Consider the following 23,140-nt stretch of genomic DNA (forward strand, 5'->3'; position numbering starts at 1 on the left):
ATAAGAGAGGTGGCGAATTGGCTGAGAAGTAATGTTCCAACAAATATTGGCATTAATATATACTCAGACAGTCAACCTGCAATAAAATCCTTGGACTCTGTGTTCCTTAACTCGAAAACGGCCATAGACTGCCGCAAATCTTTCAACGAGATGGCTGAGCAGTACAATATTCACCTAATATGGGTGCCTGGCCATAGGAACATACCGGGGAACTGCGAAGCAGATGTGTTAGCAAGGCTAGGAACTACCTTACATATTCCAGGGGAACTAGAATCTGTTGGTATGCCTCTGGCCACCTGCAAGCTCTTACTGCGTGAGAAGGCTGTTATGATGGCCAATATTCGATGGGAAAATGCAAGGGTTGCAACGACACCAAGCAAATATGGCCCCATTTAAATTTAAACCGCACACTAGATATGCTAGTGTTCTCAAGGCGTCAGATAGCACTCCTAATATATGCTATAACGGGTCGCTGCCTGATAGGCGAATTTGCAAAAACTATAGGTGCGAAGTATAATGACTATTGCATAAGCTGTCATGATGTGGAGGAAAAGGAATCAATTAAACACCTCTTGTGTGAGTGTCCTGCTTTTTGTGTAAGGCGTAAGCGAATTTTAGGAGCATATAGCTTTAGATTACTGGCTGACCTGGAAAACGTCAACTTAAGCAGTTTGTTAATGTTTTTGGAGCAATCTGGTTGGTTCCACAAAAGAAAATAATCGAGAAGGTTCATTGGTTAAGACTAGAAGTGCCCATATGTAATAGGTACTTTTATTTAAATGTGGTATCACAATGGACTGAATAGTCTAAGTGAGCCTGAAATTTAATCGGGCTGCCACTTTAACCTAACCTAACCTAACCTTGCTTGGACGGCATTTTGACAACTGAGGAGTGAATTACAAAATCAAAATAGGAGCAACATTCTACACACACACACCTTCAAAATGAGGGGTGTTCAGGTTTTTTAAATGCAAAATTGAAAGAAATACGTCAAGTTTATTTTGACCGTATCACTCTTTAAATTCAAGTATTAAATGTTACCGGGATCTGTACGAACATAAATTTTGAATAATGAATTGATATTTTTTGTTTATATGTTCGCTTTACGTATATATACTTATTTATTTATTTTTTTATGAATAAAAGACTGAATTACTTTTATTTTTGAAGTTTTTTATTATGTACACGCTCATACATACATAATGGACTTAGGAGTAAGTATGAGCAATTTTTAATTCTGTTTACGTCGTTTCAATTAACGTCGTCAAATTCCGGAGCCAATCGCGACGTATTTGGTATCTTCCGCATAGGTAAAATGAATAGATTTTGGTGAGCACTTAGCTAATCTGCGAAGTGAACTTCGTCTGTATAAAAAGGGGAATGATGAAACCAAATAAAGGGTGATTTGTTAAGAGCTTGATAACTTTTTAAAAAAAAAAAACGCATAAAATTTGCAAAATCTCATCGGTTCTTTATTTGAAACGTTAGATTGGTCCATGACATTTACTTTTTGAAGATAATTTCATTTAAATGTTGACCGCGGCTGCGTCTTAGGTGGTCCATTCGGAAAGTCCAATTTTGGGCAACTTTTTCGAGCATTTCGGCCGGAATAGCCCAAATTTCTTCGGAAATGTTGTCTTCCAAAGCTGGAATAGTTGCTGGCTTATTTCTGTAGACTTTAGACTTGACGTAGCCCCACAAAAAATAGTCTAAAGGCGTCAAATCGCATGATCTTGGTGGCCAACTTACCGGTCCATTTCTTGAGATGAATTGTTCTCCGAAGTTTTCCTTCAAAATGGCCATAGAATCGCGAGCTGTGTGGCATGTAGCGCCATCTTGTTGAAACCACATGTCAACCAAGTTCAGTTCTTCCATTTTTGGCAACAAAAAGTTTGTTAGCATCGAACGATAGCGATCGCCATTCACCGTAACGTTGCGTCCAACAGCATCTTTGAAAAAATACGGTCCAATGATTCCACCAGCGTACAAACCACACCAAACAGTGCATTTTTCGGGATGCATGGGCAGTTCTTGAACGGCTTCTGGTTGCTCTTCACTCCAAATGCGGCAATTTCGCTTATTTACGTAGCCATTCAACCAGAAATGAGCCTCATCGCTGAACAAAATTTGTCGATAAAAAAGCGGATTTTCTGCCAACTTTTCTAGGGCCCATTCACTGAAAATTCGACGTTGTGGCAGATCGTAAGTCTATTCATGATGAAATGTCAAAGCATACTGAGCATCTTTCTCTTTGACACCATGTCTGAAATCCCACGTGATCTGTCAAATACTAATGCATGAAAATCCTAACCTCAAAAGAATCACCCTTTATATTGGTTTACTAGTTATATTTTTTTTTAGTTATACGAACGTCCTCGATATATTAATGTGTTTTCACACTAACATTAACAATCAAAACTTTTTTTTATTTCTAGGAAAAGCAGGATTTTGTAAGGCTACACAACATGGCCGGAATACAGGAATTATCTGCGGACAAAATGAGTGAATTTTACAAGTCTTTTCTCGACAAAAATCGGCGGCTGCATATTCTTTACAACTTCTCCTGGTATTTTAAAAATTTTCAGATGTTATTTTTGGCTTTCCGCGTTGAAATTGTTAATATCTTTAGATCGATAAAAATTATTAAATAAATATTTCGACATTAAGCACTTGACTTGTATTTAAAAGAAATTCGTTAATACCTGTAAATGACACCTAAATGTAAGTGATCAGTTTTAACTACACCCAGTCTAATACGTAACAGGTTGGCTGATAAGCCCCCGGTCTAACAAAGAAAAACACATTTTTTTGTCAAAATTCGTTTTTATTATTCAACATAGTTCCCTTCAAGAGCGATACAACGATTATAACGACCTTCCAATTTTTTGATACCATTTTGGTAGTACTCCTTCGGTTTTGCTTCAAAATAGGCCTCAGTTTCGGCCTTCTTCATTGCAGCCAAATTTTTTCCCTGCGAGCATCCTTTTGAGGTCTGAGAACAAGAAAAAGTCGCTGGGGCCAGATCTAGAGAATACGGTGGGTGGGGAAGCAATTCGAAGCACAATTCATGAATTTTTGCCATCGCTCTTGTGGCACGGTGCGTTGTCTTGGTGGAACAACACTTTTTCTTCTTCATATGGGGCCGTATTGCCGCGATTTCGACCTTCAAACGCTCCAATAACCTTATATAATAGTCACTGTTGATGGTTTTTCCCTTCTCAAGATAATCGATAAAAATTATTCCATGCGCATCCCAAAAAACAGAGGCCATTACTTTGCCAGCGGACTTTTGAGTCTTTCCACGCTTCGGAGACGGTTCACCGGTCGCTGTCCACTCAGGCGACTGTCGATTGGACTCAGTGATGGAGCCATGTTTCATCCATTGTCACTGAACAAACAAGTGGGATATGGTAACCAGGTTGCAGGGGGGTGACTCCAACTCAGTGAGTGATGGCAGTGATGGAGTGCGCAGAGAAGACTAGACGGTTGTTGTGGACTGTATCATAGGCCTTAGAGACAACCTCACCAGAGAAACGATTTCCTATTTGTGGAAGACAATGTGAGTAACTTGTGGGGATAAATTCTCTCGGGGAATGAGATCAATCCACACAAGTATAAATACACAAGTAGAGGAGACAGAAAAATAAAACCCAAGTCGATTAGTTCAAGGTAGTGTTTATTGTTGTTGATGAAGTTCCTCGCCAATGATGTTGATCCGGTTACATATATTGGTTAACAAAGAGTGGAAATATTTTAAGTTACAACCTACCAATAAATCTTTTTAGTACAAATTAGTTCATTTTGTTTGACATTTACATTTATGTTCTAAGACTAAAGAGCTCATTTCAAATATTTTCAAACTGTAATTTAGAGGCTATTGTAATTCAAAATAGACGTTACATTTTAATTCGAATTTAAATATTGAAATATTTTGATAAGTATAAAGCTGTTGCTTTATACATGGCGCCGGGCCTAAATTGTGGCTGGCGCAAAGGACTGGCGCTAACCAAAGAATCGCAACTGATAAAAGTCGATGATCTACTTGTGGATTATCACGCTTTTTGTTATTCAAAATAGACGTTACATTTTAATTCGAATTTAAATATTGAAATATTTTGATAAGTATAAAGCTGTTGCTTTATACATGGCGCCGGGCCTAAATTGTGGTTGGACCATGGCTGGCGCAAAGGACTGGCGCTAACGAAAGAATCGCAACTGATAAAAGTCGATGATCTATTTGTGGATTATCGCGCTTTTTGTTGTTGGTTTTCCGTTGGCTATTGTTGCTTTGCCGTTGTTGACGATGATGTTTCTTTTTCGCTGGTGAGTTTTGTTGACGATAATGTTGCTTAGCTCGTTCTCGATTTTGAGTGGATGGAGAAACAACTGGACGATGTGGATGCAACATGGTGTGATGATAATTGTGACATTTTTTGCATTTATTTTTTGATGGACATTTTGAAACCGTGTGGCTCTTTGCGAGGCAATTTATGCAATACTTATGGAGTCTTACTGTCCTACTCCTTCCCAAAGGCGTCATTTGTCGAAATGATCTATTTGTGGATTATCGCGCTTTTTGTTGTTGGTTTTCCGTTGGCTATTGTTGCTTTGCCGTTGTTGACGATGATGTTTCTTTTTCGCTGGTGAGTTTTGTTGACGATAATGTTGCTTAGCTCGTTCTCGATTTTGAGTGGATGGAGAAACAACTGGACGATGTGGATGCAACATGGTGTGATGATAATTGTGACATTTTTTGCATTTATTTTTTGATGGACATTTTGAAACCGTGTGGCTCTTTGCGAGGCAATTTATGCAATACTTATGGAGTCTTACTGTCCTACTCCTTCCCAAAGGCGTCATTTGTCGAAATCTGGGACAGACTGGAATGCTGTGAAATTCCTTGCATAGCTTACAACGATAAGTATCTGAAGTGCGAGTGGTTCTGTAAAAGGAAAAGTTAAAAGTATTGTTATTATGAATGCGTGAAAAGTGGCTTTATTGAACGGTGTTATCAGAATTGAAAAACGGTAGGTGACACAACTTTATTATAGGACGGCTAATGAGTCCGGTTGCAGTTCGAACATCCACTACTCGTACTCTACCATCTGGGCCAAAGTGGGTTTGTTCAATGCGACCGAGTCGCCATTCATTTGGGGGAAGCAAATCATCTATTATTACTACTAAATCTCCCAAACTGTATGTTTGGAGTCGATTGCTCCCATTTGTATCGCTTTTGTAGCGATTTGAGATAGTCATTTTTCCATTGTATAGCAAATTGGTGATATAAAGCTTTAAGCTTTGTCCACCTATTAACGAGTGATAAATTGTCCATACATGCTTCCGGTAACGATAACATCAGAGCGCCTTTTAAAAAGTGGCCTGGGGTGAGAGCTGTTAAGTCGGACGGGTCTTCCGAGATCGCACTAATGGGACGAGAGTTAAGAACACCCTCTATTCGAGCTAAAATTGTGGCAAATTGCCCATATGTGAATTTTTGAGATCCAGCAACTCTTTTAAAATGGTGTTTGAAGCTTTTCACAGCAGCCTCCCAGAGGCCGCCCATGTGTGGCGCGTGAGGAGGAATAAAACTCCATTCAAACCCATGAGATACGTATTTATCCGAGATGTCATCTGAAGTGCATTTGATAAATTTTGAAAATTCTCTTAGGAGAATTCTACTAGCGCCTACAAAGTTACGTCCATTATCTGATACTACCCTTCTGGGTAGGCCTCGCCTCCCAACAAACCGAGCGAAAGTTGCCTCAAATGCTGCTGATGACAAATCGGAACAAGGTTCCAAATGTATGGCCTTCGTGGCGAAGCATACGAAAACTGAAACATAACCTTTCACAAGGGGACTTTTTCGCAAATAAGAAGACTTGAGTTCAAAAGGGCCGGCGAAATCAAGACCAGTGACATGAAAGGGTGGTGTAATGGTGCACCTGTCTAATGGTAATGGGGCCATGATTTGAGAACATGGTTTTTGTTTGAAAATTGTACAAGTTTTGCACTTTCGAATAATGGATTTGACTATGGTTCGTAATCTAGAAATGTAGAATTCGGTCTGAACCATTCTACACATTAGAATACAATCGGCGTGTACTAAAAAACCGTGAAGATGCACCAGGTATAACTAACAAAGTCTGGAATTACCGGATAGAATAATTGGATGGCTTTCACTGTACGGGAGAGACGAATGGGATAACCGGCCATTAACACGGAGAATGCCTTCTTGGTCGATGAATGGGTTGACATGTCTCAAAGAACTTTCTTTGGGTATAGGAATACTGAGTAAAATAGCATCGTACTCCTGTTTAAAGTAGTGATTTTGGCTTAGGATTATTAATCTTCTTTTTACGAATGCGATCTCATTATGGGTAAGACAGACTTAGAGTATGAAACATTCCTAAAATTTCTACAATAAGTGGAATCATAAAACCGAAACACATATGATAGCACACGGAGTGCCTTGTATATGAAAATCTATCTACAATATCTCAATGTTCTAAGGAAGCATGCAAGGTTTGCACCTTCTTTGCAGTTTCTGGTGTGGTTACTGGGCTTCGTTTTGGCCAAGTGTCCGGTGGGTTTGTGATCCATGAAGGTCCATTCCACCAAAGTAAATTGTTACACAGGTCTTGCAGCCTACAGTCTCTTGTACCTATATCGGCTGGATTGTCATGTGTAGGTACATGCCGCCACTGAGCTTTGGGAACGAGTGTGTGTATCTTTGATGTGCGATTTGCCACGTAGGTCTCCCAAGACCATGGTGGTTTTGAGAGCCAACCAAGAACGATGGACGAATCTGTCCATAATACAATGTCTGTGTGCTTAAAATCAAATTTGGAAACCACATATTTCACAAGCCTTGCAAGTAACTGCTCCATTGAGTTCCAAGCGGGACAAACATACAGTTTGCAAGGGTGCAACTTTACTCTTGGCAACTAAAAGGTTTGAGAAGACTGTGTAATCCGAGAACTGAATCCTGACATAGACGCATGCACAGTAAGCTGCCTTAGAAGCGTCTGAGAATCCATGAATCTGGACACGATCGGATGGCATATACTGTATCCAACGGGGAATTCGAATTGAGCTTATGTGCTCGAAATCTAAAAGTAATTGTTCCCATGAATGGCAAGTGTCTTTACTTAATGTCTCATCCCATCCTGATCCCTCCAACCACAATTGTTGCATCAAAATTTTGGCTTTTATTATTATTGGTGTTATCCACACAGCCGGGTCAAAAAGTTGGGCTACCGTTGACAGTACCTTTCTCTTTGTCACTTGCGTGGAATTTTGCACCGGTTTCATAGCATATTCAAGAGAATCTGTTAGGGCATTCCATTTGATGCCAAGTGTTTTTGTCGAACTTGCCTCGCCAAGGCGCAAAAAGTCTAAGTCGTATAAATCTTCCGGTGGTAAATGGTCCAAAAGCTGAGAATCGTTGGCTGTAATTTTTTTCAGCGGGAACCCAGCAGAAGATAGGGTTAATATGAGCTGAGATTGCAGTAGCTTCATCCAGAGAAATGGTTGGTTGTAATTCGATAATTACAATGAGGAAATGATGTCAGTAACTTATTTTTTGTTACAAGAACAATGTTTTGATTATTTTCCCCATTATACATTCAACACGACCATAAAAAACTTCACAGGATCAAAACGAAATTCCAATAACCATTCAATTGGTTACAATAACCAATGCCGATAAATTTGGTTTTATGCTGCATAAAATTGTTGAGCTAACCACCAGCGTAGTGAGACCTACATCATGGGAATCAACAAATGGTTGGTACAACCAAAAGTTGAGTATACTAATAAAATCTTAGTTCAATTATAGGACGGGCGTAAGATAGTTGTTGCAACAAATAAATATTTATATCAACATCGACATGGTAAATGGTATGACGCTACAAAATTTAGTAAATTTGCAAAATGGGGAACAACATTTACTTGATAATAGTCCGCAATACATTGAATAAAGTTTATCCTATAGAAAAGAAGTTGCCTTCAGGTAAGTATCGCACCGATTTATAAAAAAGAAATATTACAAAAGTTTCCATAAAAATTGCAGGCTTCATACACCAACAAACACAAACACTTTTTACGGCAAGCGAGCTTTTTTTATTGTATTAAGAATACAGGAAGAGTCTAAGTCGATCTGTATTTATATCTAGAGGCTTAAGGAAGAAATTTCTGGCAAGTATATATTGAATTAGGTTCTGTAGTTTGACCACATAACTGCAACCTAATAACCATCTGTCATTGGTATACGAACATTACCTATAAAAAATTGTAAATTGTAATGTAAATTGATCTCACATATATGTAGATCAAAAGCATTTGTTGTTAGCACCTTCTGTATTTATTTTCGTAGTTTATTATGATTGTAAATCTTGTAATAAATTAATAAAATCTCAGTATAATCTGCCCTTTCATTTGATATTGGAATTTGGTTAGGATAATAGTAAAGAAAATCGAGGGCGGTTGCACCAACAAACAAAACAATATGAATTTGCGACAACCAATGCAAAGTTGATCCAACATACTACCATGTAGTTACAATTGCCAAATGTTAGTTGTGCTGACAGATATCATAGATAGTTGATGGAACCACCTGCTTTCGGTTGGCAAATAATTCGGTTGAGGCAACGAATTTGTTTTCTGGGTGTTGGTTTCATCAATTGAAAAGCGACCTGACAAAATGTCATCAACATATGTCTCTTTTCGCAATATACACGCTACATTAGGGAACTGTTGATCACAGTCAGAAGCAAGTTGCTGTAGGGTACGTATAGCTAGATATGGAGCGCAATTTAAGCCAAACGTAACTGTGTTAAGCTGGTAGTCTTTGACAATACCATTGGGAGAGTTTTGGTGTAAAACTCTTTGATATGGGCGATCATTGGGATGTACGAGAATTTGCCTGTACATTTTTTGTATGTCTCCGCAGAAAACATACTTATATTGTCTCCAATTCAAAACCGTAGATATTAAATCGGTCTGGAGCGTAGGTCCAGTTAAGAGAACATCATTTAAGGAAAATCCTGATTTGGATTTTCGGGAGGCATTGAACACAATCCTGACTTTTGTGGTTTTGTGTTCGGGACGCACAACGGCGTGATGAGGAAGATAAAATGAACTATACTTGCCATTCGAAACTATTTCTTTATTGGATGTTTCCTCCATATGCCCTAAAGTAATGTATTCGTTGAGAACCGAATTGTATTCTGTTTGGAGGTCGGAATCTTTGGAAAGTGTTTGCTCCCTTCTAGTAAGCTGCCCAAGAGCAAGTAATCGGGATGAACCTAGATATATAGAATCCGGATATTCTCTCTTGAAAGGCAATCGCACAACATATTTTCCGTCAGATTGACTGGTTGTGGTTTTCGACACCAACACCGTCTATATTTATGAAGCGTTCGGAGTCGTTTCCCAATATGAGATCGATTTGTGCAGATTTGTTGAAGTTCGGATCCGCTAAATCGATATCATGAAGATCGCGTGGATTCGGGACAGTGAAAGATCGAGCTGATAATCGTTGTGTTACCTTTGGTAGAACTATGGCATTTATCGAGAACTTTAAATCAACGATACGAGTATAAACAAATTTCGCACTCCTTATTGGCAGTCTGGTTCTGACCACCTATACCAAATATTTCAAATTGAGCCCTTCTTGAGGGAATATGCAAAGGTTGCATGAGTCTCTCCGATACAAATGTTCGCTGTGAGCCCGGGTCTATGAGAGCTCTAACCGTAAATAATTCGCCCCTCAGAACTATCTGAACCAAAGCAGTTCTGAGTAAAATGACTTCATTGTTTGAAGCATAATTTACATGCGCCTGCAGTGGGATTCTGTATTTCTTCACGATAATCCCATCGTTTACGTTGTCTACGAAAAAACGTGTTTGCAGTAACGATCGTGTCATTCTGTAACTAATCTGTAGCAAATGTTGTTTAAGCTGCGTTGCGCTTGGCAACCCTGCTACGAAAAACTTTGGAATGATGAAAACAGTTGGCAAAATTGGAACTTGTTTGCAAATTTAAAAGAAAAACACAAAGCCGGAAGAGAAAAATGGGCAATATTCTCAATCTATATAAAATTCCCTTTAATTTAATACCATTTAAGGCAGTTCCGCCGACAAAATTCTTAGAACGGCTTAGAACCTTCGGATTTTTAAAATGTTGCAGAAAACTCTTTTGTAATAGTGAAGGGAGCCATTTTTTCCTATTAAAAGTAACCTACACCTACCTTATTTTGCATGAATGAAATTTTTTTGATGATAACGAAATAAGAAAATAAACAACCAAAAAATCTTCGTTGTTTACTTAACGATGTATTATTGTTATCTGCACAGAAAACATCACAACTGATTTTAAACGATTGAAAATGTAGTTTAAAACGTCCACAGAATAGCTTGGATGTTATTTTTCTTGTTATCCCTTCTTAACGATGCGATTCATCGTTAAAATTGAATAAAGAATCCCACTACTGGGTGTTTTGGTTCGAAGAAGATGGTTGGTCTTCCGTGGATATCCTATCCGACTGTCCATTATTGTCGGTTGTTCCACGTTCTTTCCTTGCACCAGGCTTAGTCGCCACCATACTATCGGATTCATATTTCTTGTTCAAATGCAATAAAAAATGATGAGTTTTATTGCAGATTATGCATGTATTCTTGCTTTTCCATTTCTGTTTAGGATGATTGGGAGAAAGGCAGTTGTTGCACAATTTCTTCTTGAAAGCAAAATCAACCCTTTCCTGTTGAGATAATCTTCGAAATTTCTGACATAACCGTATGGAATGATCGGAATCGCATAATGGACATGAGAAGCTCAGCTTCTCCTGTGATGAGTATGTCTGAATCCTTTGTGTGTTAGGCGACGCGATACTATATCTATCCTTCGTTGACTTGATACTAGATAATCGCTCGACAATTTCAAATCCGTTAACTAAAAATTCAAAAGTGGGTAACGCTTCACTATCGCGCCAGCGGGGCCCTGAGTCTTATTCCTCAGATGATATAATTTTTGGGCCCTTGTTAGTTTTGGGTGGTTTACGTAGACCGCCGTGAACATGTCACGAAAAGGCGGCCATTCTTCGTAACCACCCTTAAAAACTTCGGTGTCACATGGGGGAACCTTGATGTAAATTCCAGAGGACTCAGCCTGTTGATTATCAGTCAAACTAAGTTGGGCTTATGGCCAATCATTTGGGCTTATGGCCAATCTGGATGCCTCACTTCGAGGATTGGACGAAGTTGTAATCTTCATCATATCCAGAAGTCATTTCATAGGACATTTGAACCTTACGCCATCTCTGATCCATATCTTCCAATCTCACTTGCAGTAAAGACTCCGTCTGCTCAATGATATTGAGTTTTTCTAAGGCAGAACACAAAATGATCATTTGATCACAATCTAATAAAAATTTGTCGTGCTTTAACGACGTTTCCTCTGTGATAGAGGTATGACTCTTTTCCGATGACTCTGTCATCGTGTTTCCAAACTGGCAGTTGTAACACTAATGAAACAGTCTCCTATGTAACGACTTTCAAAGGAAAGGAAAAAGGATACAGTAAACTGTCAAACAATGAAATTGATTTGAATTTTAAATTAACCCAATTATTACAAATCACACTGTCTCAAGAATATATGTATCCAATAGTCCCATGCAGAGCGACTACGTCAAACAACTAAATTGCCCAGAATTTTAAATAAAACCCCAACTGTCTCGAATCGCATTGATTTAAAAATATATGTGTTCAGTAGTTCCACGTAGGTTTAATAATAAACCAATTATGTTAAGCAGCGTTAAACCTTTTTTCGCAAGCAAGATTTCTAATGATGGTGCATAGTTTTTTCCCGTAGGGTGACTATGAATCGAAAATTTAATACAAATAGTCCCCGAGGACCACAAACTTTCTCTAGTATTGGCAGTGCGAATTTAAAAGATCTCATATAGTTTTATACAGGGTGACTATGAACCTACAATGGCGATTCCTAAGAAGCCTTTCCCTGATGTTGCGAGGGAGATATACAAAACGAATAGTTTCCGAGGTTTTCACCGAATTCCTTAGTAAAATCCCCCTGATATCGAGAGCAAATTTTTACTGGATTTTGTATAGTTTTGTGAAGGGTAACTATGAACCTGTAAGACTGATCGTAACGAAAATTTCCTCTGGTACTGGGAACAAGATTAAAAAAAATTGGTATTGTTTTGCGTATACGGATGAAAAAGACTGTTTTTCATATGTTTGGCTATAAACATTATATGTTTGGAACACACATTTTTAAACACAATATTGTTGAGTGCAAGCATATAATGTTCATAAACTAGCATAACATGTTTGGGACATATATGTTAATATGTTAGAAAATATTGTGTTTGGGACATAAAATGTTTGTAAATATAATATGCTTGGATGCAAACATATATTAATTTAGAAATAGCCTATAAACATATATGTGTTTAGTAGCTTGGAGCGCTATTTAACAGGGAGCGATATTGAATTAAGTTGGTGGTTGTTGCTTGTTATTACAAAATTAACATTTTATTTTTCCTTGGGCAATTGATCAGCTACTTCTTTGATCCTTACAAACTGTGTGGTCCGCTGTTCGAATCCCCGCCCGGCAAAAGGTGAAATTAAAATAAAAAAAAATCATACAATTGAATAATTTCTTCTACAATGTTTGTATTACAGAAAAAGGTGCTAAGAACTAAAAAATCTCGTGGAAGTGAGAAAGATGTGGGGGAATATACAATTGGGCAGAAACAAAATTTTGAGCATTCAGGTCGAAAACCTATGTTGTTAACACCTATATTACCTGTTTATTTTCATAATTCATTATGATTGTAAATATATAAATAAATAAATAAAATTTTGAGCACAATATTGTTTGGGAGAATTTTTTTTAAGAATATAATATTTTTGGGTGCAAAATGCTTCCAAACATATTATATGTTCACATAATAACATATTGTTTTTTGGAAGACAACATTATTGAATTTGGATGCAAAAATACAAAATGTTTGGAACTTAGACTACCCAAACATATATTGTTTAGACCAATATGCTTTCAAACATATTATATATTGGAAGAGATCAAACATATAAATGTTTGGGCAATACCCAAAAATGTATATGCTTGAAGCAAAATATGTTTGGGAGTATATGTTACAGAAGCGATTTTTTGTGAGCGTGTAGGGTAACTATGAACGTATAATACTGATTTTTAAAGAAAATTTCCCCGGGTTCTTGGAGCAAGATTTTCAACTAGTGAAGTATAGTTTTGTGTAGGGTGACTATACAACCTGTGCCTTACTACAATTTCCCAGACTAGCGGGTCTAAGAGAGGGTTCCAACAGAGAGGGACCAACAATATGCTCATTTACAACTGATAACGAGAAGTTTAACTTAAATAGAACACTGGTGCATATTCAATAATAATGACCAATGACTACATGTCCACAGAAATTCTTTAAAATTTTGTTAACACGTATAGAATTGTATATATCAAATTGTAATTTACAATTATTGATTGTAGAATTTATCCACGTTGTTGTAATATTATTGTTGAAATATTGCATATATATTCATTAGTATTGTATTTATTAAATTTGTTATCTTCACATAAATATTCGCCGATTTTACTTTTATATCCGTTACTGTATTTAGAAAAATTTTATAATTTTAAATAATATTTCCCCTTAAAGTCTGCTTTACGCTTCCATGCATAATTTAATCGCTGTTGTTGAGTTTGTTCAAATAAATAAACTTAAACCATGTTTTACTTCAATTTCAACACGCAATTTACAGAATCATGATTTTTCCGAGTGCATACACGCTCACAAAAAATCGCTTCTGTAACATATACTCCCAAACATATTTTGCTTCAAGCATATACATTTTTGGTTATTGCCCAAACATTTATATGTTTGATCTCTTCCAATATATAATATGTTTGAAAGCATATTGGTCTAAACAATATATGTTTGGGTAGTCTAAGTTCCAAACATTTTGTATTTTTGCATCCAAATTCAATAATGTTGTCTTCCAAAAAACAATATGTTATTATGTGAACATATAATATGTTTGGAAGCATTTTGCACCCAAAAATATTATATGCTTAAAAAAATTCTCCCAAACAATATTGTGCTCAAAATTTTATTTATTTATTTATATATTTACAATCATAATGAATTATGAAAATAAACAGGTAATATAGGTGTTAACAACATAGGTTTTCGACCTGAATGCTCAAAATTTTGTTTCTGCCCAATTGTATATTCCCCCACATCTTTCTCAATTCCACGAGATTTTTTAGTTCTTAGCACCTTTTTCTGTAATACAAACATTGTACAAGAAATTATTCAATTGTATGATTTTTATACCCTCCACCATAAGATGGGGGTATATTAACTTTGTCATTCCGTTTGTAACACATCGAAATATTGCTCTAAGACCCCATAAAGTATATATATTCTGGGTCGTGGTGAAATTCTGAGTCGATCTAAGCATGTCCGTCCGTCCGTCCGTCTGTCCGTCTGTCCGTCTGTCCGGCTGTCCGTCCGTCTGTGGAAATCACGCTAACTTCCGAACGAAACAAGCTATCGACTTGAAACTTGGCACAAGTAGTTGTTATTGATGTAGGTCGGATGGTATTGAAAATGGGCCATATCGGACCACGTTTACGTATAGCCCCCATATAAACCGATCCACAAATTTGGCTTGGGGAGACTCCCGGAGCAGCAAAATTCATCCGTTCCGGTTGAAATTTGGTACGTGGTCTTAGTATACGGTCTCTAACAACCATGCAAAAATTGGTCCATATCGGTCCATAATTATATATAGCCCCCATATAAACCGATCCCCAGATTTGACCTCCGGAGACTTTTGGAGGGGCAAAATTCATCCGATACGGTTGAAATTTGGTACCTGATGTTAGTATACGGCCTCCAACAACCATGCAAAAATTGGTCCATATCGGTCCATAATTATATATAGCCCCCATATAAACCGATCCCCAGATTTGACCTCCGGAGCCTCTTGGAGGGACAAAATTCATCCGATCCGGTTGAAATTTGGTACCTGATGTTAGTTTACGGCCTCTAATAACCATGCAAAACTTGGTCCATATCGGTCCATAATTATATATAGCCCCCATATAAACCGATCCCCAGATTTGACCTCCGGAGCCTCTTGGAGGGACAAAATTCATCCGATCCGGTTGAAATTTGGTACCTGATGTTAGTTTACGGCCTCTAATAACCATGCAAAACTTGGTCCATATCGGTCCATAATTATATATAGCCCCCATATAAACCGATCCCCAGATTTGACCTCCGGAGCCTCTTGGAGGAGCAAAAGTCATCCGATACGGTTGAAATTTGGTACATGGTGTTAGTATATGGTCTCTAACAACCATGCAAAAATTGGTCCATATCGGTCCATAATTATATATAGTTCCCATATAAACCGTCCCCAGATTTGACGTCCGGAACCTCTTGGAGGAGCAAAAGTCATCCGATACGGTTGAAATTTGGTACATTTTGCCTCTAACAGCCATGTAAAAATTGGTCCATATCGGTCTTTAGTTATATATAGCCGATGACTTATTACACAAAAATTGGTCCATATCGCCAAAAATAATCTACCAAAACTTTATTTCCATAGAAAATTTTGTCAAATTTTATTACTATAGAAAGTTTTGTCAAAATTTCATTTCTATAGAAAGTTTTGTCAAAAGTTTATTTCTATACAAATGTTTGTCAAAATTTTATTTCCATAGAAAATTTTGTCAAAATTTTATTTCTATAGAAAATTTTGTAATCTACCAAAACTTTATTTCCATAGAAAATTTTGTCAAATTTTATTACTATAGAAAGTTTTGTTAAAATTTCATTTCTATAGAAAGTTTTATCAAAAGTTTATTTCTATAGAAATGTTTGTCAAAATTTTATTTCTATACAAAATTTTGTCAACATTTTATTTCTATAGAAATTTTTGTCAAAATTGTATTGCTATAGAAAATTTTGTCAACATTTTACTTCCATAGAAAATTTTGTCAACATTTTATTTCTATAGAAAATTTTGTCAAGTTTTTATTTCTATAGAAAAATTTGTCAAATTTTTATTTCTATAGAAAATTTTGTCAAAATTTTATTTCTATAGAAAATTTTGTCAAGGTTTCATTTCTATACAAAATTTTGTCAAAATTTTATTTCTATAGAAAATTTTGTCAAACTAGATTATATACGTATTTAATCGGCCTTTTTTTTGTTTAATATATACCCCGTATGGGCTAACTTACAATTTAGAAGACAGTGTTAAAAAGTTTTACGATACCTTGCCATCGGCAAGTGTTATCGCAACCCAAGTAATTCGATTGTGGATGACAGCCTTTAGTAGAAGTTCCTACGCAATCCATGGTGGAGGGTACATAAGATTCGGCCTGGCCGAACTTACGGCCGTATATACTTGTTTTTATTTTAATTTTACCTTTTGCCGGACGGGGATTCGAACAGCGGACCACACAGTTTGTAAGGATCAAAGAAGTAGCTGATCAATTGCCCAAGGAAAAATAAAATGTTAATTTTGTAATAACAAGCAACAACCACCAACTTAATTCAATATCGCTCCCTGTTAAATAGCGCTCCAAGCTACTAAACACATATATGTTTATAGGCTATTTCTAAATTAATATATGTTTACATCCAAGCATATTATATTTACAAACATTTTATGTCCCAAACCTAATATGTTCCCACATATTAACATATATGTCCCAAACATGTTATGCTAGTTTATGAACATTATATGCTTGCACTCAAAAATATTGTGTTTAAAAATTTGTGTTCCAAACATATAATGTTTATAGCCAAACATATGAAAAACAGTCTTTTTCATCCGTGTATATCACCGTATATATGTCCTTTCCAAGAATAGCTTGTACGTGAGAAATCCAAAACACTATACGTGTTCCACTTTCTTGAATGGTATACTCTTGCGATGGTATACTTCTTACTCTAACGATTTGACGATATTGATGCTGTCTTTTAAATTAAATCATTTTTCCTTAGCTATTTCCTTGTAATGTACCGAATACACGCTCACAAAAAATCGCTTCTGTAACATATACTCCCAAACATATTTTGCTTCAAGCATATACATTTTTGGGTATTGCCCAAACATTTATATGTTTGATCTCTTCCAATATATAATATGTTTGAAAGCATATTGGTCTAAACAATATATGTTTGGGTAGTCTAAGTTCCAAACATTTTGTATTTTTGCATCCAAATTCAATAATGTTGTCTTCCAAAAAACAATATGTTATTATGTGACCATATAATATGTTTGGAAGCATTTTGCACCCAAAAATATTATATGCTTAAAAAAAATTCTCCAAAACAATATTGTGCTCAAAATTTTATTTATTTATTTATATATTTACAATCATAATGAATTATGAAAATAAACAGGTAATATAGGTGCTAACAACATAGGTTTTCGACCTGAATGCTCAAAATTTTGTTTCTGCCCAATTGTATATTCCCCGACATCTTTCTCACTTCCACGAGATTTTTTAGTTCTTAGCACCTTTTTCTGTAATACAAACATTGTAGAAGAAATTATTCAATTTTATGATTTTTTTTATTTTAATTTTACCTTTTGCCGGACGGGGACTCCAACAGCGGACCACACAGTTTGTAAGGATCAAAGAAGTAGCTGATCAATTGCCCAAGGAAAAATAAAATGTTAATTTTGTAATAACAAGCAACAACCACCAACTTAATTCAATATCGCTCCCTGTTAAATAGCGCTCCAAGCTACTAAAAACATATATGTTAATAGGCTATTTCTAAATTAATATATGTTTGCATTCAAGCATATTATATTTACAAACATTTTATGTCCCAAACATAATATGTTCTAACATATTAACATATATGTCCCAAACATGTTATGCTAGTTTATGAATATTATATGCTTGCACTCAAAAATATTGTGTTTAAAAATTTGTGTTCCATATGAAAAACAGTCTTTTTCAACCGTGTTAATTTCTCAAGCGTATCATATGAATGTACTCGTATGTGAACAAAAATGTAACACTGTACGTGTTCTCTCTTAAATAAACCTTTGTGGACTACACTCTCTTAAATTTTATTGATTTTGTTTATGTGGTGAAGGGGAAGAGCGCAAGGTCTATGTATGTGTTTAATATTGAGCGTGATAATTTTGTATATTAGAGTGGGTTAGTGCAATAAAAAATTAATAAAAGTTACCTTGGCAATGATGAATTGTTGATAAGTTTTCTTTGTTTTTCATTAAATATTTTTCTATTTTAAGTTTAAACGAACGACATTTTAATTTTCCGTTTTAATTCACTTTTCTATTTGATAAACATTTTGAAATATTTTCACACTTTCTACTTCCTTGAATAAACTTATAAACTCATGTGTCTCAGAATTTTAAAATAATGCTGTTTCTTTTCCCGTTTTTGGTTTTTCTGTTTGTTAAATCAGGAGGTGGCAGAAATTAAAGGCAAGTTAGCGAAAAGTAAACAAACAGAAATTATGTAGGCCGTATGTTTTTGCTACATCTAATGAGATATAACTTTTCGAATCAGATCAATACTTTTGTGGATGTTTCTCCCACAGTATTTAATAATGTATGTGTACAAAGTAGTACTCATGAGAGATATATTTATTACACTTTATGGGAACGTTGGAATAGAACGCCAAAAATATTACCATATATGGCTAGAAAGTGAAGCGAAAGATGAATGCAGAAAATTTTAAACTTCATAAAAGAAGAACGAAATGAATTTAAAGAATAAGGGACATAATAAGAAACTGGTTTTGCATGTGTATTTTACACTGCACTTTCTTAACGTGCAACTTGAATATTACGTAATATGCGTATAGCAGAATTTCTGACTTTATGCTCGTTTCTTCTTTAAAAATTATAACGGTTTACTCTTTTTTGGTTTCCCTTTTTTGGGTGGACATTAATTTCGGTTTGCCAAGACTGAAAAAGATTATGTAATAATATTTGTAGGGTTTTTACATAATACGGCATTTACAATAGACTTAATTTTATTTGTTTTTTTCTGTCTTTTTTAAGTTTCAAAGTTTTCACTTTCACTTTTGCTTTTTCGATTGTCGATGTTTAAATTTTTCATTATTTAAAATTACATCTTATACTGATTTCGACACAAATCATAGGTAATTCTTATCATAAAATTTTCTGAAAATTATTAATTCTTAATTCGCACTAAACCTCCGCACACGTTTTCAATTTTATACTTTGTTATTTACGCCTTAACCACATAAATATACAATAATCATCCGATCAATAATTTCAAGCAATTAAGCTTACCGACACCGTGATCATACTGACTTGAGCTTGGGTTGAATCATCTTCGTTTACCTCATTGTTCCTTCTTGTGAGATATTTGCCTCTGCTGCTGAATTCTCTATTTCTCCTTGCGAGAGGACCATGAACAAACAAGTGGGCTATGGTAACCAGGTTGAAGGGGGGTGACTCCAACTCAGTGAGTGATGGCAGTGATGGAGTGCGCAGAGAAGACTAGACGCTTGTTGTGGACTGTATCATAGGCCTTAGAGACAACCTCACCAGAGAAACGATTTCCTATTGGCGGAAGACAATGTGAGTAACTTGTGGGGATAAATTCTCTCGGGGAATGAGATCAATCCACACAAGTAGAGGAGACAGAAAAATAAAACCCAAGTCGATTAGTTCAAGATAGTGTTTATTGTTGATGATGAAGTTCCTCACCAATGATGTTGATCCGGTTATATTGGTTAACAAAGAGTGGAAATATTTTAAGTTACAACCTACCAAGAAATCTTTTTAGTGCAAATTAGTTCATTTTGTTTGACATTTACATTTATGTTCTAAGACTAAAGAGCTCATTTCAAATATTTTCAAACTGTAATTTAGAGGCTATTGTAACTCAAAATAGACGTTACATTTTAATTCGAATTTAAATATTGAAATATTTTGATAAGTATAAAGCTGTTACTTTATACAGTCACATATCGACGGAAAAGCTCGGGTGTATTACGAGTTAACAGCTGCAAACACCGCTCAGAATCATCAACACGTTGTTGTTTTTGGTCAAATGTGAGCTCGCGCGGCACCCATTTTGCACAGAGCTTCCGCATATCCAAATATTCATGAATGATATGATCAACACGTTCCTTTGACATCTTTAAGGCCTCTGCTATCTCGATCAACTTCATTTTACGGTCATTCAAAATCATTTTGTGGATTTTTTTGATGTTTTCATCGGTATCCACCTCTTTCGGGCTTCCACTGCGTTCACCGTCTTCCGTGCTCATTTCACCACGCTTGAATTTTGCATACCAATCAATTATTGTTGATTTCCCTGGGGCAGAGTCCGGAAACTCATTATCAAGCCAAGTTTTTGCTTCCACCGTATTTTCTCCCTTCAGAAAACAGTGTTTTATCAAAACACAAAATTCCTTTTTTCCCATTTTTTCACAATAACAAAAGTTGCTTCACAAAAGACGCTCTATCTCACAAACTAATTGTCTTACAGACGTCAAATTTTGACACGAATCATTTGAAGGTTGGTACTATATAAAAATAATATGCATTCAATACTAGCGACGCCATCTATGTGTCAGATCGGGAAATTATCAGCCAACCTGTTATTTCTATAATTTATATTCAGCAATGTTGAAAAAAGTATCTGTATAGTTTTGTAATTGGCGTATATCGTTTATACGAAGCAATGTAAAATTAGGTATTTGGCAAGAATATCAAATGTATATTACTCTTAAATATGGTGGTAAGCTAATATGTTTCTTCTACTTGGTTTTGCTAGCCTCGTTTTACGTAACATTTCACTTGGTGATTAAAAGATGAAGAAAAAGCTTTTATTTTGTTTTATATTTGAAAAGCAGAAATTTTATTTCATTTCACAACAGTAATGAATTTATTTCGATTACAAAAATGAATTGTATTTAAACGGAAGATCAGTCGGAATCATTGGTATTCGATGAATACATTTTCACCTGCGTACTTTCCGTTAATAATGGTGCCTCAATCAAATTCGAAAGTCGAGTACCGTTGCAAAGTCGAGGTGGATTCAAATTACGCAATATCATAATAACTGTACCAACTGTGAGTTGCAAGCTATGGGGTGGAAATCCTGGTAACTCCAGAAAGTTCAAAAACTCCGTTGGATAATTTACTACATCATAGGGTTTTCTTACGGAATCAACGGATTTGTATGTTACCAAATCGCCAGCAATTTTTGGATTGAGTGATGAAATTCAGTGCGTGTACATCATTATTCTTTGTGGCAAGATTTGCTCGTTGACTTAACCAAGCATAATTCTGATAAATCTCATTAATGTTTTCGAAAACATTTTCAATAAAAGCTAATTGAGAGTTTACAAATTCCAGATGCCCATCAACTGCGACTTTTCAATTTCCAACAGCCAACAATTGTTAACCCTTGTGTATGTGATAACACTGGAAGCGATACCAGCGTGATGAGGTCCCGTGGGACCTACAATAAAAAAAGTATGGTAGAGAGGTTATCCCTACGTTATTTTTCCATCATTTACTGTAGGTGGACTCTTCTATAATGCACAAATTGCATATATAAACATTTGGTTGTAAATATAGAGTTTTATTTAATTTTTAATAGGATACAGATAATGTTAAAATTTTTGATTAGTATACTAGTGGCCCTGATGTTTGACGCAGGCGTGGTACCTATAAGTATCCTTATACGTACCAAGCAACAATATATTGTTTTTGTAGTTGAATGTTCTTAACAAACTGGATTTTTGAAGGAAAAACAATACGATTTTTTTAGTGGCGTTCGTTTTGCTCGCAGTATTATGTGCACAGTGGTTGTTTCAAACTTGGTCCAAATTGAGGCACATCTTGCCAAATTCCAGGAGCCGATAGGTCTGGAAAATGTATAGAAATATAAAAACTTATTTCGACCACGATTTCCATGAAGTTCAAATAACTTGTTTTGCACTTTTACTCTCACTATATTGGATATATCAACGGAAGACATAAAATTATGTACTACCAAGCAACGAAACCAATGGAAACTTCAAAAATTACAAATTCTTCCATATAACGGTATTTTCTGAAAGGATGTTAGTGTTATTAATTGTTCCAAATACGAAAATCGCAATATCTTTACACTGCTTTTTAAACTGTGCTAAAACCACTAATGTAATTAGTAATAGTCCCATTGGACCTCATCACGCAGAATCGCACTAAACTTTTTCAAATACCTATAAAAATCGATTTAATGATTCAATCACATAAAAATTTAAAGTTTTCAACTTAAAACACTTCAGTACAAGAAGTCATAAACCATCAAGCTGAAATTCATATAAAAGATAAAGTTATGTATGAATAAAAATCAAAAAGGTCCAGCGGGACCTCATCACGCACAGAAGGGTTAAGGGTTAGGTTAAAGTTGTTTTTAGCAAAGACACAAACCATCAGAAATTTTTCACTTTTCAACGAAAATTCGCAAACTAATTTCGTCTTGATTTGGTGCTGTTTGACTAAAAGCAATAACATATGAACAAATTTTGTTAATAATTTTATATTCTTCAATTCAATAATTCCTTATTGTTTTTTATATAATGTTACAAAATGTTATGTAGGTTCAAGTATATAACCTATGGCTAATAAAGAAACATACAGCATGGTTTGAATTCAAACCGTCTGCTGGTAATTTGAGTTTTAGTTGTTGATAAATTGATTAATTAATAATTAAATTCATCTATTAAAATTTTTCTGTAATTTAAGGCTTGTTTTAGTGGAACATGGTTTCATCTTCTCCCATGTTACACAGCGAACATCTTTGTACACTTGTACTGAATTGGTTTGCATTCAGTCCGAAAAGATCTCCTCTTGCCTTCATAATATATATAATATGTTCTATATTGCTATTTTCGTTTAATAAAAAGGTGCCATTCTGTAGTCTACATACTTGTATAAATGGCTTTGACTTTGTTGCGCTTTTTGTATGTATGAGTTGTGGATACTTGTTTCCATTTTCATTACCATATTTCCTTATTTAATTTCACATTTGTTGCGTCAATATT

At 35.5% G+C, this 23,140-nt stretch overlaps 1 protein-coding gene across 4 annotated transcripts in view; it reads left to right on the forward strand.

Annotated features, from left to right (window-relative positions):
* The window catches only part of Coa8 (Cytochrome c oxidase assembly factor 8), a 119,519-nt gene that overhangs the window by 30,134 nt on the left and 66,245 nt on the right, over positions 1-23,140 (forward strand). The window contains exon 3 of one of the 4 annotated variants that reach the window (XM_075295771.1): positions 2,436-2,666. The exons of the other annotated variants lie outside the window; for them this stretch is intronic. Coding sequence (XP_075151886.1) covers positions 2,436-2,651 — 216 coding nt within the window. The 3' untranslated portion in view covers positions 2,652-2,666. Of the gene's footprint in view, positions 1-2,435; positions 2,667-23,140 lie in introns of those variants that run through there. 4 annotated transcript variants of the gene reach the window in all.

This window comes from Haematobia irritans, chromosome 2 (assembly GCF_050003625.1).
Source record: "Haematobia irritans isolate KBUSLIRL chromosome 2, ASM5000362v1, whole genome shotgun sequence".
NCBI classification, from domain to species: Eukaryota; Metazoa; Arthropoda; class Insecta; order Diptera; family Muscidae; genus Haematobia; species Haematobia irritans.